This window comes from Paroedura picta, chromosome 3 (assembly GCF_049243985.1).
Source record: "Paroedura picta isolate Pp20150507F chromosome 3, Ppicta_v3.0, whole genome shotgun sequence".
Classification (NCBI taxonomy): Eukaryota; Metazoa; Chordata; class Lepidosauria; order Squamata; family Gekkonidae; genus Paroedura; species Paroedura picta.
Window position 1 is genome coordinate 66,981,463 of NC_135371.1, and position 14,689 is coordinate 66,996,151.

General features: G+C 45.1%; 1 protein-coding gene across 1 annotated transcript in view; it reads right to left on the reverse strand.

Annotated features, from left to right (window-relative positions):
* The window catches only part of FAM193B (family with sequence similarity 193 member B), a 41,653-nt gene extending 33,749 nt beyond the window's left edge, over positions 1–7,904 (reverse strand). Inside the window, exon 1 of the mRNA XM_077326234.1 lies at positions 7,612–7,904. Within this exon, the coding sequence (XP_077182349.1) occupies positions 7,612–7,809 (198 nt within the window). The 5' untranslated portion in view covers positions 7,810–7,904. The remainder of the gene's footprint in view (positions 1–7,611) is intronic.
* Positions 7,905–14,689: the final 6,785 nt, after the last annotated feature.

A 14,689-nucleotide genomic window follows, 5' to 3' on the forward strand; every position in this document is an offset into this window, starting at 1 on the left:
GTTGGATATTCTTGTCATTGGGATTAAAATATTAGACACTCCTAACAGTGACTGGTATTTGCTCATTAAATAAATTACCCTCAAGATCTAAAAAAAAACAGTTATACCAGTGGAACAGCACATCTGGATCAAGCACTTTTGTGGGTTTTATACCTTGCTAGAAGCTGCTTTGAGATCTTTAAAGCAGATCACAAATTTTTACATGAACAACTGGACCAAGTCTCTACTTCTTTGTATTACAGGATAATTTGTTTGATTCAATGTTATTTTTAATTCTGAAGTAGTTCTGGCTGATACTTCTGCATTAAGTATAGTTTGGGCTTTGCAAGGGGACATAGAGGAAGGCAAAATTGTGTTTTGTTTTTAACAAATAATAAGGAGGCAGTCATATGTAGTACCTGAGCAACTCAAGCCTAGGTAACAAACTAGTTAGTAGCAGTGCCTTTCTTCACAGTGCCTTCAAAAGCCATTGCTTGATGCTCTTTCCTATCACTAGATTGCTCTGTTGCCTGATGACATCCCATCAAAGCAAAGGGTTGGATTGGGAGGAGGATTGAAGGAATGTCTTAAAAGCTCTTTGAGAATGCCTTGTACCTGGTCCTATGTTGAACTCTCATTTCTTGTCTGAAACGGTAACTTCTAAGGCTTACTAGAATTCTCCTTTCATAGTATCTTACAACATACCTTTCTGCACAGGGATCTATGAAACAGGTAAGCAGTTGATAGGACTATGTTTCTCAAGGACTTGGAAATGTGAATGGATGTAATGCATAAACAAAGGAGAGGGGGATTTAACACTAATTTGTAGAAGGTTTTATTTCTGGGCCTCTCTCTCCAATCTGGGCTATGATCCAGAAGTGTGTGCAGTTTCCTTACAGCAGACATCTACCAAGTACCTGTGTTTTTCAGAACAATGTGATGCTGAAACCTGTAAATGCATTTTGGGAAAACTCTCTTCTAAAAGTTATTAAACCAAACCCAACCTGCACTGCTTTTCCAATATGAGTGTTTTAATATGATTTGGAACGTTGGCTCTGCTTCAACCACTTTCCAGTCCTGTGTGTTCTCCATGTAGCTCCATGGGCAAGTGGCTGTCCAGATCCAGTAAACAGCACCGTGACATGAATATCTCTGGGGATGGGGAGAGCAAGATCTTCAGTCACCTTTGCTTGGCTCTGTTATCTACATAAGCAGTATATGTGGGGTGAGGGGAAGGAATATGATAACTAGAAGATCAACCCTTTATCCGATGTCACTATGTACTATATACAATTTAGGATAAAAGCAGCATTTTGAGGATAGTGTACTGAGTAAAAAACTACATGACTCCTGAATTAACTTCTCCTGATAATTGCAACATGTTGCAGCAAAACTTTTTCCTTATCCTTGCTGCTGCTCTGTATACCAACTTGCTGTCCATATCTGATTGATACCCATTGACTCTTCTAGCTACGTCAAGAGTAGCCACTACCCCAGAGCGGCTCACATATGTATCCCGTCCTACTGAGTGGCTAAGAATACAGTAGGCTATCTTGTTCAACTGCGTAGAAGTAGAGAAGGGGGATCCCAACTGGCTTTAGGAGATGGCAACAAGAAATCCATCTGCCTGATACATTTTTCCCTTTGAGTATCTGTGTGTGTTTGATTTTTTGACTAAAGGATGGTTGACCAGAGGTAGCTGGCTCTAATCCCAAAGTCTCCAACTGGCCAGACCAAGTTGAAGCACACTAGAACACCAGTAGCTGTCTAATGCTATGAAAGGGGAAAAAGCCATGTATGTAACCCTAGTGGTACAATGCCAGGGGAAAAAAACAGTGCCCCAATATTGATGCTTCAGGCATTCTTCATTCACATGCTCACTATAGCTTTTACTTCCATGGTTTTGCACAATAGGCTCTTGACTGCTAAATAGCAGAAGGGCACAACCAGCCACTAGAATGTGGGTTTGTTCTAAACACAGCAGTATTGCAGCAGCCTCAAGCACTGCTCTTTTGCTGGAGTGCAGCTGCCCATTTGGGTACTTACTTGGGGCAGTTGCCAACTACAAGACTGACTTAGTACAACAGCTGCTGCAACACACGCACCACAAAAATAACTCTAGTTGATGCACCTCTGGATCAAGTCCCTAAGCAAGGTTCAACTGTTACTTCAGTCAGGGAAAAAGAGATCTGTTCAACGTTTTGTTTTAGTGCTCATTGAAAATCTGCCTGGCAACCCTAAATCCAAGTTAGGTCTAGCGCAATGAAATATTTTGGAAATTAGCAAGTGTTGGACAAAGACAGCACAACATATGCAGAAACAGCTATCTATACAGGTAGCCAGTTGTAGAAAGGAACTGGCAGTAATAAGGGCCTGTGCAGGTAGGAAGCTCTATGCAATGCTTGGAATACAATGGCAAGTATTTACTGTTTTGGAGATCTTGGAATCTAATGGCTGACAGCCCTGTATATTAAGTGCAGAAATCTATAGTTAGAATGGGAATTATGCTACTGCGTGTTATATATCAAAGCTGAAGTGGCTGACCGCACTTTGTATTTACTAACCTATCCGAAATTATAAAGGAATCTTTTCAGTAGGCCTGCCTCATCTTAAGAAGCCATGGGCTAAATTAGAATCCCACCTCGTAAATCTGAAGCGTTGGTACTAATCTGTTTTGAATAACTTGCATTTTATTAACCTCAGTGTACTAACAGCATATTTGGGTGTTTTCTCCCCCAATTCAGATCCAACCTTCTTTTTAGTGACTTTAATTTAATTATACTATCATAAGTCATGCTCCACACAGCTTGCTAACAAATACTGTGTAGGTTAGCAGTGGTCCCCAACCCCCGGACTAGGGACCGGTAGCGGTCCGTGGTTCAGTCGGTAACGGGCCGCAGCTCCTCCTCATCCTCTTTCCTGGCTGCTGCCTCAGGGGCTGCCCTGCCATTCTGCCGCCGGCTCACCTTTGGTGCTCTCCAGTGACCCCCATGGCTGGGGCTCCCCCTCAGTGTGGCACTGCACAGCTGCTGCTGCTGGCAGCACCCCCCAGCGGGCGGTGGGAAAGCAAGTGGAACAGGGGCTCAGGCGGCAGCGGCGTCCCTAGGCAAAAGGCTACCCGCCCCCCGGGCCTCTAAAATTGTCAAGCATTGACTGGTCCCCAGTGATAAGAAGGTTGGGGACCAGCACTCCCAGTGTATTCCTAACTGGTTAAATGAGAGGACATGAGACATTTGCCTCATCGTCAGACTAACTCAGTGGATTCCCGTGCCCTTAAATGATTGCAACACAATACCTATGTGTAGTTTCCCCAGTAGAGAGGGATGCAGTGAGGGAAGTTACAGTTGCTGATTTTTCAGCTTGCTGCAAAAATCTCTGAATTCCAAAGGGGACAGTGCTTTCATGAGGCTGTGTATGTGGCCAATTACAAATGCGCTCATTTAAAACTTGATCTGTGGCTCAGAGATAAGTGAATAGAAGGAGGGAAATGCTGTCATAACTTCTAGCTAGTCTGCAAAGTGAATGCCTGCAGCTGAAATTCACTTTTGCACAGCAGTTGTAGTACCCATAAGTAACATGCTACTTTCTATTCATTCATCTCCTCGAAGCTGCCTGCATTTCTGCCTTGCTCAATCGAGTATGACTCCTTCATTAAATGAATAATTCTTGGTTAGAGTAAATTAAGCTGAAGGGAAAACCCTTTGAACACTATTCAGTTTTATTCTTCCTAGCACTGTTGCTCCGTCACTGTCTGTATGTTAGGTCAAGGACTGTATGGTTCAATACTATAAAGATAACGTACAAATCTATTCTAAGGCACTCAATACCTCACTTTCCTCTCTTTGGTCATCCAGCACAGGAACTGTACTAGGAAGCTCAACAGCCTGTGAGAATTTCCAAAGTTGCCCATCTATCATATATTAATTTCCTATATAAAATGGGTGATCTTCCATTCTTGGATAGAAGACAGGTTCACCTAAGAAGCAGAGAAGATGGTATCTAAGCCAAGTGGGTCCCCTATATTTCTTCCTCCTGGGTCAAGCAGTGTACACAGGAGGGCTAATCTATCTCCCTCCGTGGGAGTTTAGCTATATTGTTTTTTTGCTCATTTAATTCATTACGAAAGACAATGCAACCAAAAGTTTCTAGCCATCTTTGTTTTCAGGCTATTCTTATGGCAAACTGATCTGTGTTTTCCAGCTTCCACTTGGGTTTATATCCCACTTCATTTCACAGGGACACAATGCTACAGTTCTGTCCACTGTAATGATTTGTGGTTAAATCAACATCTACCTCAACTGATCAGAGACTTTCAAGTTGAAAACATAGCAAAGATGGAAAATTGAATATAGAGATTGTATTTCAAAATTAGAAAACTCAATCAGGATTACAGTGATGTATAGTGATCATAATACATATGTACCCCTGTTCTCTTTTCAAAGATTTCTATTGCAGTACTTCCTTAACAAAGATACACATATGAACCTGCTAATCTCATTCAGTGTAACAACTGGCAGAGATCTTCAAGTATTCGTGTTTAGCCTTTTGAATGGGCCAATTTACAGGTTTGCTCAGAAGTGACTTTTACAAAAGCATCTCTGCCAGTCAGTCATTGTCTTGCAAATGTTCTAAGTGACCCTCTTCTTTTGACAAGCATCATCCAGGCTGTAACCTCCTCAGGGCATGGATCATGACATCTTTGCAAGCAGTTTCACTACAGTTAGAAGATGCAGAAGAGATCAGGAATGACCAACTTCTTCAGTCCTAGGAGACAGATGCCCTTAACCTACTACATCCTCTTCTACTCATTAGCTTGGCTGAACAATCCCCTCCTTCTAGTCTTCTCCCCCTTCGTAAAAGAAAAGACCACAGCCACCTTTCTTCCTTTTGACTAAAAATATGACTGGGAAAGAGTTGCACTATGGTTTACTTTGTGGCCACCACTCTCATGAGGAATCTTCTGAAGATAAGGTCACCCACTGAGCCAAAAGCTGTGGAGTAAATTGTGTGTGTGTGGGGGGGGGGATCTCAGAGGCCAGATACAGCCTATCCACTGACTACCCCTATGTTTGCTGAGGCAAACCAATTCCATCCCCCTCTCTGACGTACAAAGGTGCTGTGCTATGTACTAACTGACATGTCCCAAATTTCTATTTGTTGGACATTCTTAGTGGCTGCCTCTTAAGTCTAGTTCTCGGCAGAGAATTACGACACAAGAAGCAAGGCAAGTCTAACCAACTGGCACCCCTGCCCCACTATACAGGATACCTTAACAAGGAATTTATTTACATGCTTCTCATCTGCCATTATCTGAATTATGAAGGTGGCATATTATACCAGGGGCTAATTATTTACTGTACAAACATTCATAAATAGTAGCTGCAGCAGGTTCAGGAAGCTGAAGACAGAAATGCTTCAGCATCATCATCAAGTGCTAGTAAGCAAGCAGGGGGCTTGCTTACTAGCACTTCTGTTTGATTAGTGCAGTTTAAAAAAGCTATAACAGCCAAATAACATTCTAGGTGTACTATACCCTACCATTATATATGACTGCCTGTCTCATCTACATATCCCCACAGAACTGGCAAACTAGAAAATGTACACATGTATAAACCAGAACAGCAGCCTGGTTCTTCATAAGGTTGAAAACCTCTTGAAGCCTGGCACAGGCTGCTGAAAAGTTCCCTTTTAAATATTCTGTATAACTCTGGCTGAGTCTCCTGCGGGTCCGCTGACTGCCAACAGCCGCCCAGCTTCCCAGAAGGCTAATTCCACAATCCTTAGTTAACACAAAGCTGTCCTGGGGATTTGCCACCTCAGTGTACAAGGCTGACTGTAAAGAGCTAGAAACAGTTTGCCCAGTGCCATGAATGGACAAACTAACTAGAACCAGTCCTAACATGCATGCAGGACCAGCTTCTAAACCTCTGTCCATACCAGAGTTCTAGTTCTTTCCCTGACTCAAACTGCAATTTGCTTGCCACACAGCTCTTGTCCAACTGCCCCAACAGTAACTAGACATAGCTCTGCAAGTGCACTATAATGCCAAGGCCCAACTGGGGAACTCAATTCCTCCTAAAGATCATACCATCACAGGCTACCCAGTGACCTTATGTAGCATGCTGGCTGCTGTTGTCTGCTGTCAGTTTCCTGATTCATTAGCCACATATCTCCCCTTACCTCCACCCCTGAAAAGCCATTCTTTCACTAACAACGTCTCTTCCAAAAACAAAAGTAACTCGTTTTACTTCCATAAAGAGGGAAGAGCATTTTCTTCTCTTTTTTTAACTAAGTGGAAGGAGTCTGGACTACACAATGATCCAGGTGACAGCCAATATACTGGCGATAAGTCCCCACCCTACCTTATGGGAGGGGATAGATGCATGTACCCAAACGAGACCTCACTCAATTTTTTTTGTTCCATTGAGAAGACATGCTGAAAGCACAAATAGAAGGTTGAGCTATAGGTGCTGAGCATTAAATGATTTTCAAGGGGAGAAAGGCCTGTCTTTGTATATCTGAGAAACCTATGTAACCAGGAGAGTGAATAAATGCAGTATATAAAGGATGAACTGGTGCTATCACAAGAGAAGCCAGTAATGTGGAATAAAGTACATCTAACATATGGAATGTACTTCCCTAACGAAACAAGGAGACACAGGAATAAAAGAGCATGCAGCCCTTGGCATGCTGGGTGAACTGGCGCAAAGTGGTAAGGCAGCAGACATGCAGTCTGAAGCTCTGCCCATGAGGCTGGGAGTTCAATCCCAGCAGCCGGCTCAAGGTTGACTCAGCCTTCCATCCTTCCAAGGTCAGTACAATGAGTACCCAGCTTGCTGGGGGGTAAACGATAATGACTGGGGAAGGCACTGGCAAACCACCCCGTATTGAGTCTGCCATGAAAACGCTGGAGGGCGTCACCCCAAGGGTCAGACATGACCCGGTGCTTGCACCCCCTGTGCAATACCTTTACCTTTTAACATATGGAATGGTACTTCCCTAAGGAAACAAGGAGACACAGGAGTAAAAGAGCATGCAGCTGGGTGAACTGTATGCACATTTAGTGCTGCATGCAAGTAAGGAAGTGGATACCACATGTAAAAAGGAAATGTATAGGTGCTGCACACAGAACTGGGCTGAAATGGAACAGTAGCACATTTAGAATGCAGGTTGGAGTGCTGTTTCAATAAGGAACTGGATAGAGGCAGGCAGCATAGTGAGCAGGGTGGCAGATGCAGGGGGAGCAGGTGGCTGTAATGGAGTGGAGAATCGGGAGGGAGTTTCTGTACTGGGTCATGAACTGGACAGCCAGGATTCAAGGTGGATCTTGAGATGACTGTAAGGTGCATAGTAGGTGCTGGATGCATCACGACTCTAGCGAGTGATCTAGCAATGTGCTGCAGGAACTAAATCCCAGGACCATCATGGGAGGTGGTAGACTAGGGGGGCAAAAAGGTACCCGGGATGGATGAATGCAGGCGATCGCAAACAGATGAGTGTGGCAGGAATCTGGGTGAAGGGAGGATCGCGCTGCAAATGGATGCGTGGTGTGCGATCTACCAAGAGGAGAGGGGTGTGGATGCAGGCTCGAGTCTGGGGGCAGGGCGAGATGTGGACGCGCGCTCTCGGTACCTGGGAGGCTCTGCCCTCCTCCGCGCTACTCGCCGCCGCTGCCGCCGCTGCTGCTGCCGCCGCCGCCGCCGCCGCCTCGGGAGTCTCCGGCAGGCCGGGCCCGGCGGGGGTCGCGGGAGGCTCCGGGGGGGCTGCTCCTCCCGCCCGCTCCCGACGCGCCCCAGCCGCGCCCACCGCCTTATTCCGCCTGCGAGTCATGCCCGACTTGCACCCCACGCCGCCGCCCTCTCGCCGCCGCCCTCTCGCCGCCGCCGCTGTTTTTGCTGCTCCCGCCGCCGCCGCCGCTGCTGCTCAGACAGGACAACAGCCAATATGGCGGCGCGGCCCGTCCGGCCCCTGCCCGCGGGGGGAAGCCTCCGCCGCCATCGCCGGAGCGGGCAGTGCCTGGGCAGCGCGCCCCCCAGCGGCCGGAGGAGGCGCCATCGCTGCCGGCAAGCGCGTGTTCGAGCGAGGGAGGCGCGGAGCCGCCGGGGATGGTGGACATGGCCTTTCCCGGGGTCTCCTTTGGGAAACAGGAGGCAGAAAGCGCCCGTCGGAGCCGCTCTTGCTTTGTGATGCTCTAACCTCCGGCCGCGAGGCTAAAATTACCGTTCGGGAACCTGCGTGGTGGAAAGTCCCCCTCCAGCTTTCAACACTGATCCGCTTGTCCTGAGCCGCCTTTGCAGGTTTCATAGCAACTACAAAGTAACAGCGGCCTGTTTTTACTCCGGAATCCCATGCCACCACTCAAGAGGCCGCTGCTGCTTCTTGCTCCCCTGCTGTTTCCATCCATGGAAAAGTGTGAAAAACTGCTTACATGAACACTATTCTACATTGAGATGATTGTTGTTGTTATGTGCGAAGTCGTGTCCGACCCATCGCGACCTCATGGACAATGATCCTCCAGGCCTTCCTGTCCTCTACCATTCCCCGGAGTCCATTTAAGTTTGCACCTACTGCTTCAGTGACTCCATCCAGCCACCTCATTCTCTGTCGACTCCTTCTTTTGCCCTCGATCTCTCCCAGCATTAGGCTCTTCTCCAGGGAGTCCTTCCTTCTCATGAGGTGGCCAAAATATTTGAGTTTCATCTTCAGGATCTGGCCTTCTAAAGAGCAGTCAGGGCTGATCTCCTCTAGGACTGACTGGTTTGTTCGCCTTGCAGTCCAAGGGACTCGCAAGAGTCTTCTCCAGCACCAGAGTTCAAAAGCCTCAATTCTTTGACGCTCGGCCTTCCTTATGGTCCAACTTTTGCAGCCATACATTGCAACTGGGAAGACCATAGCCTTGACTAAACGCACTTTTGTTGGCAGGGTGATGTCTCTGCTTTTTAGGATGCTGTCTAGATTTGCCATAGCTTTCCTCCCCAGGAGCAAGCGTCTTTTAATTTCTTTGCTGCAGTCCCCATCTGCAGTGATCTTGGAGCCCAGGAAAATAAAATCTGTCACTATCTCCATTTCTTCCCCTTCTATTTGCCAGGAATTGAGAGGGCCAGATGCCATGATCTTTGTTTTCTTGATGTTGAGTTTCAAGCCAACTTTGGCACTCTCCTCCTTCACCCGCATCAACAGGCTCTTTAGTTCCTCTTCACTTTCTGCCATTAGAGTGGTATCATCTGCATATCTGAGGTTGTTGATATTTCTCCCTGCAATCTTGATCCCAATTTGTGACTCCTCTAATCCCGCATTTCTCATGATGTGCTCTGCATACAAGTTAAATAGGCAAGGCGACAGTATACAGCCTTGCCGAACTCCTTTCTCAATTTTGAACCAGTCAGTGATTCCATGTTCAGTTCTCACTGTTGCTTCTTGACCTGCATATAAATTTCTCAAGAGACAAATAAGATGTTCTGGTATTCCCATCTCTTTAAGAACTTGCCACAATTTGTTGTGCTCCACACAATCAAAGGCTTTAGCATAGTCAATGAAGCAGAAGTAGACGTTCTTCTGGTACTCCCTAGCTTTCTCCATGATCCAGCGTATGTTGGCAATTTGATCTCTAGTTCCTCTGCCTCTTCGAAATCCTGCCTGTACTTCTGGAAGTTCTCGGTCCACGTATTGCTGGAGCCTAGCTTGTAGGATTTTGAGCATAACTTTGCTAGCATGAGAAATTAGTGCGATGGTGCAGTAGTTTGAACATTCTTTGGCATTGCCCTTCTTTGGGATTGGAATGTAAACTGACCTTTTCCAATCCTGTGGCCATTGTTGAGTTTTCCAAATTTGCTGGCATATTGAGTGTAGCACTTTTACTGCATCGTCCTTTAAGATTTTGAATACTTCAACTGGAATGCTGTCACTACCACTAGCTTTATTGTTGCTCAGACTTCCTAAGGCCCATTTGACTTCACATTCCAGGATGTCTGGCTCCAGGTCAGTAACTACCCCATTGTGGTCATCAGGGATGTTAAGCTCGCTCTTGTATAGTTCTTCTGTATAATTTTGCCACCTTTGTTTGATCTCTTCTGCTTCTGTGAGGTCCCTACCATTTTGGTCCCTTATCATACCCATCTTTGCATGAAACATTCTCTTCATATCTCCAATTTTCTTGAAAAGATCTCTGGTCCTCCCCATTCTATTGTTTTCTTCTATTTGTTTGCACTGTTCATTTAAGAAGGCATTCTTATCTCTTCTAGCTTTTCTCTGGAATTCTGCATTCAATTGGGTGTATCTTTCTCTTTCTCCCTTGCCTTTCACTTTCCTTCTCTCCTTAGCTATTTGTAAAGCTTCCTCAGACAGCCATTTTGATTTCTTGCATTTCTTTTTCTTTGGGATGGTTTTAGTTGCTACCTCTTGTACAATGTTGCGAACCTCCGTCCATAGTTCTTCAGGCACTCTGTCTATCAGATCTAATTCCTTAAATCTATTTGTCACCTCCACTGTGTATTCGTCAGGGATAAGATTTAGTTCATACCTGAGTGGCCTAGTGCTTTTCCCTACTTTCTTCAATTTAAGCCTAAATTTTGCAACAAGAAGCTCATGATCTGAACCACAATCAGCTCCTGGTCTTGTTTTTATTGACTGGATAGAACTTTTCCATCTTTGGCTGCAGAGCACATAGTCAATCTGATTTCTGTGTTGACCGTCTGGTGATGTCCATGTGTAGAGTCGTCTCTTGGGTTGCTGGAAAAGAGTGTTTGCTATGACCATTGTATTCTCTTGACAAAATTCTACCAGCCTGTGCCCTGCTTCATTTTGTACTCCAAGGCCAAACTTGCCTGTTATCCCGGTTATCTTTTGGCTTCCTACTTTAGCATTCCAATCCCCCATGATGATAAGCACATCATTTTTGGGCGTTGCTTCTAGAAGGTGTTGTAGGGCTTCATAGAACTGATCAACTTCATCCTCTTCAGCAGCAGTGGTTGGGGCGTAGACCTGGATCACTGTGATGTTGAATGGTTTGCCTTGGATTCGAACTGAGATCATTCTGTCATTTTGGGGATTGTATCCCAAGACTGCTTTTCCTACTCTCTTATTGATTATGAAGGCTACTCCATTTCTTCTGCGAGATTCTTGTCCACAGTAGTATACCTGATGGTCATCTGAATTAAATTCACCCATTCCTGTCCATTTTAGTTCACTGATTCCTAAAATGTCGATGTTCAGTCTTCTCATTTCTTGTTTAACCACGTCCAGCTTGCCTTGATTCATGGATCTGACGTTCCAGGTTCCTATGGAATAAAAATCTTTACAGCATCGGACTGTCTTTTCGCCACCAGTTACTTCCACAACTGAGCGTCCTTTCGGCTTTGGCCCAGCCGCTTCATTCATTCTGGCGCTACTCGTACTAGCCGTCTGCTCATCCCCAGTAGCATATTGGACACCTTCCGACCTGAGGGGCTCATCTTCCAGCGTCATATCGTTATGCCTATTGGAACTGTCCATAGAGTTTTCATGGCAAAGATACTGGAGTGGTTTGCCATTTCCTTCTCCAGTGGATCACCTTTTGTCAGAGCTCTCAGCTATGACCTGTCCGTCTTGGGTGGCCCTGCACGGCATAGCTCATAGCTTCACTGAACTACGCAAGCCCCCTTGCCACAACAAGGCAGCGATCCTTGAAGGGGGATTGAGATGATGCCTCAGTTCAAATTCAAACACGAAGAAGAATTGGTTCTTATATGCCGCTTTTCTCTACCCGATGGAGTCTCAAAGCAGCTTACATTTGCCTTCCCTTTCCTCTCCCCACAACAGAAATCCTGTGAGGTGGGTAAGGCTGAGAGATATTACTGATATTGCTGAAGAAGAACTGATTCTTATATACTGCTTTTCTCTACCCAAAGGAGTCTCAAAGCAGCTTACATTTGCCTTCCCTTTCCTCTCCCCACAACAGAAATCCTGTGAGGTGGGTTATTGGTTGCATGTGGGGGAGTGCAGAATCAAACCCAGAATAGAAGTCCACACTCCTAACCACTACACCAAGCAATATTGGAAATTATTTCAGGGCGCAGGAGATGCTTACAATCCTATCTGACTGCAAACTGTGCCTTTTTAATGTGGATGCTAATCTTTCATGCATTTGAAGTGGTAGTACTGCTCCCAACAATAAAAGATGGGGCGGATGTCCATAAACTTTGGTATGAAGTTGATAAGAAAAGAGAATAATAGGATTTAATGGTATATTTATACCTCCACAAGAGAGCCTCTTGTGGTGCAGAGTGGTAAGGCAGCCGTCTGAAAGCTTTGTCCATGAGGCTGGGAGTTCAATCCCAGCAGCCGGCTCAAGGTTGACTCAGCCTTCCATCCTTCCGAGGTCGGTAAAATGAGTACCCAGCTTGCTGGGGGGGTAAACGGTAATGACTGGGGAAGGCACTGGCAACCCACCCCGTATTGAGTCTGCCATGAAAACGCTAGAGGGCGTCACCCCAAGGGTCAGACATGACTCGGTGCTTGCACAGGGGATACCTTTACCTATACCTCCACAAATTGGTTAAGGGTAGGTCATAATGGGGAAGCCACTATATTGGGGATGCCAATCAGTAGCACCATTAAGACCATCAAAACTCCCCAAGTATAAGATTAAGAGAGTCAACATTCCCTTTGTCAGATGTCTATAAGAATGGTGGACCCTGAGCCTAGATGGATGTAAGTGCTCATGTTTCTTAAAAAGAGAGCTTTTTCTCATGAAAGTCTGTTCCCTGGAAATCGTGTTTGTCTTTAAGGTGCTACTGTAGTTGAATCTTGCTTTCATGCAAGTCATTGTATATACTTTAAAATAATTCTAAAGTTTTAACTGGTAACTTAAAAAGCCAACACATCTGAATTCCTGAGTTTTGATTACCTTTCAAAGGGGAACACCAATGGACATCCACAGACATAGGACGAAGTTGCTGCCTGTGTTTAGAATCCAATGACTGCTGGGTATGCTATTTCTCTGTATTGCAGTATTTTCTGTATGTGTATTTGGGTGGAGATGAGTGGAGAAGCCTTGAAGCTGCAGTACTGTCTGATTTAGGGGAGTGTTAGCATTAGATGGCTTAGGGGTGATGTTGCAATAGGAAGGAGATATGAGTGGCTGCCATGACCATACGAACATTTTCTCCTCCTTGTAAGAGCCTGTAACTACCCAGGTTTTGGGGGAGCTCAAGTGCCAGTGGAAGGAATATAGGGATACTAGCCTCCAAGTGGGACCTGGTGATTCCCCAGAATTACAGCTCATATCCAGACTATGGAGATCAGTTTCCCTAGATAAAACTGATGCTTGGGAGGGGGGGTGGACTCTCAGGCATTGTATCCCACTGAAGTCCCTGTCTTCCCCAGCTCCATCCCAAAAATCTTCAGGAGTTTTGCAAATGGAGCTGGCAGCCCTACCTCCCCCCCTCCCTGCCCCAACCCCCCATTAGTGGCCAGGGGAACCTGGTAACCCTAAGGGAATCTTATGTTGAATTAATGAATTGTTAATGTGTCCTAGAGCTCATTTTAGAGGCCTTGTCATGACTGTAATGACAACAAAGAATTTTTCTGCCTCCACTGTTTCATCTAATAGAGAAAGTCTGAGTAGTGAAGAGATGGTTTCAAGCTGGTTCTTGGTGGATGCTATGACTAATATGGAGAACATTTGGTGAATTAAAATCAATCATATTAATTCTGTACTCCAGAAGGAAGCATGGCTTGAGAAAAGAAGACTGCACCTGAAGGACTGCCTACTCCCTTATGTGTCCTGGAAGGCATGCTTTGGTGCCCCCACCGTCTGAGATGAGGCATGTGGCAGCTCAAGAGAGGGCCTTCTAACTTGTGGCAGCACAATTCTGGAATGCTTTTCATAGGGAGATTTATCTTTTCCCTTCTCTTGCCTTTTTTACCAGCAAGTGAAAATTTTGTTTCAATTAGCCTTCCCTCCCTCAGTGATTCCACCCTTATTATTAATGTATATTTTTACTAGTCTGAAAGCCCATTGCATCCAGGAATGCTACGGGCGCTAGCGGTGGGTGCCCTCATTATTGTTTCTATGTCTTTGTACATATTTTAGCTCTGTTTTAATTGATGTGATGTTTTAATAGTTTTAAAATGTGATTTTTATTATGTATGTTTTAATTGTTTAGCTGCCTTGTTGGTCCTTGTGAGGAGAGAAAAGCAAGACAGAAATTTTGTAAACAAATAACATTTTTAATGCAAAAGATTTTGGGTAGCAGGTGCTGGAAAATAATTTTTTCCTCTGATCCAGCCCTAGAGATCTACTCTCAAACAACTTGATGGACATTCTTAGTGGCTTTGATACAGCAGACAAGCAGCATTTAATATATGTGCATATGTTCAAATTTAACACAGCTCTTGTTCTGCATGTTCCTCGCTTTCTGTTTGTCAGGTTTTCTGGGTTAATTTTCACCTTGTGCAACCTGTGTATGTGAGCAGAATCCTTAGAGAGGTGAGGCTAATCACTTTAATGTTTGTTCCTTGCATGCTCTGGCTTGGCGGATCTGTCTACGAGGACTAGACTTGATGGGGAATGGATATCATGAATGGCTTGTTGAAATAGGTTCATTCCTGAAGCATTGAAAAGTGGCCAAAGTCATCTCTTCAGGAAATATTCACTGGACCCGTGCTGATTTAAATAACTATTAGCCAGCCTCTGAAATGCCAGTTAGAATCAAGATTTTAAAGCTCATAA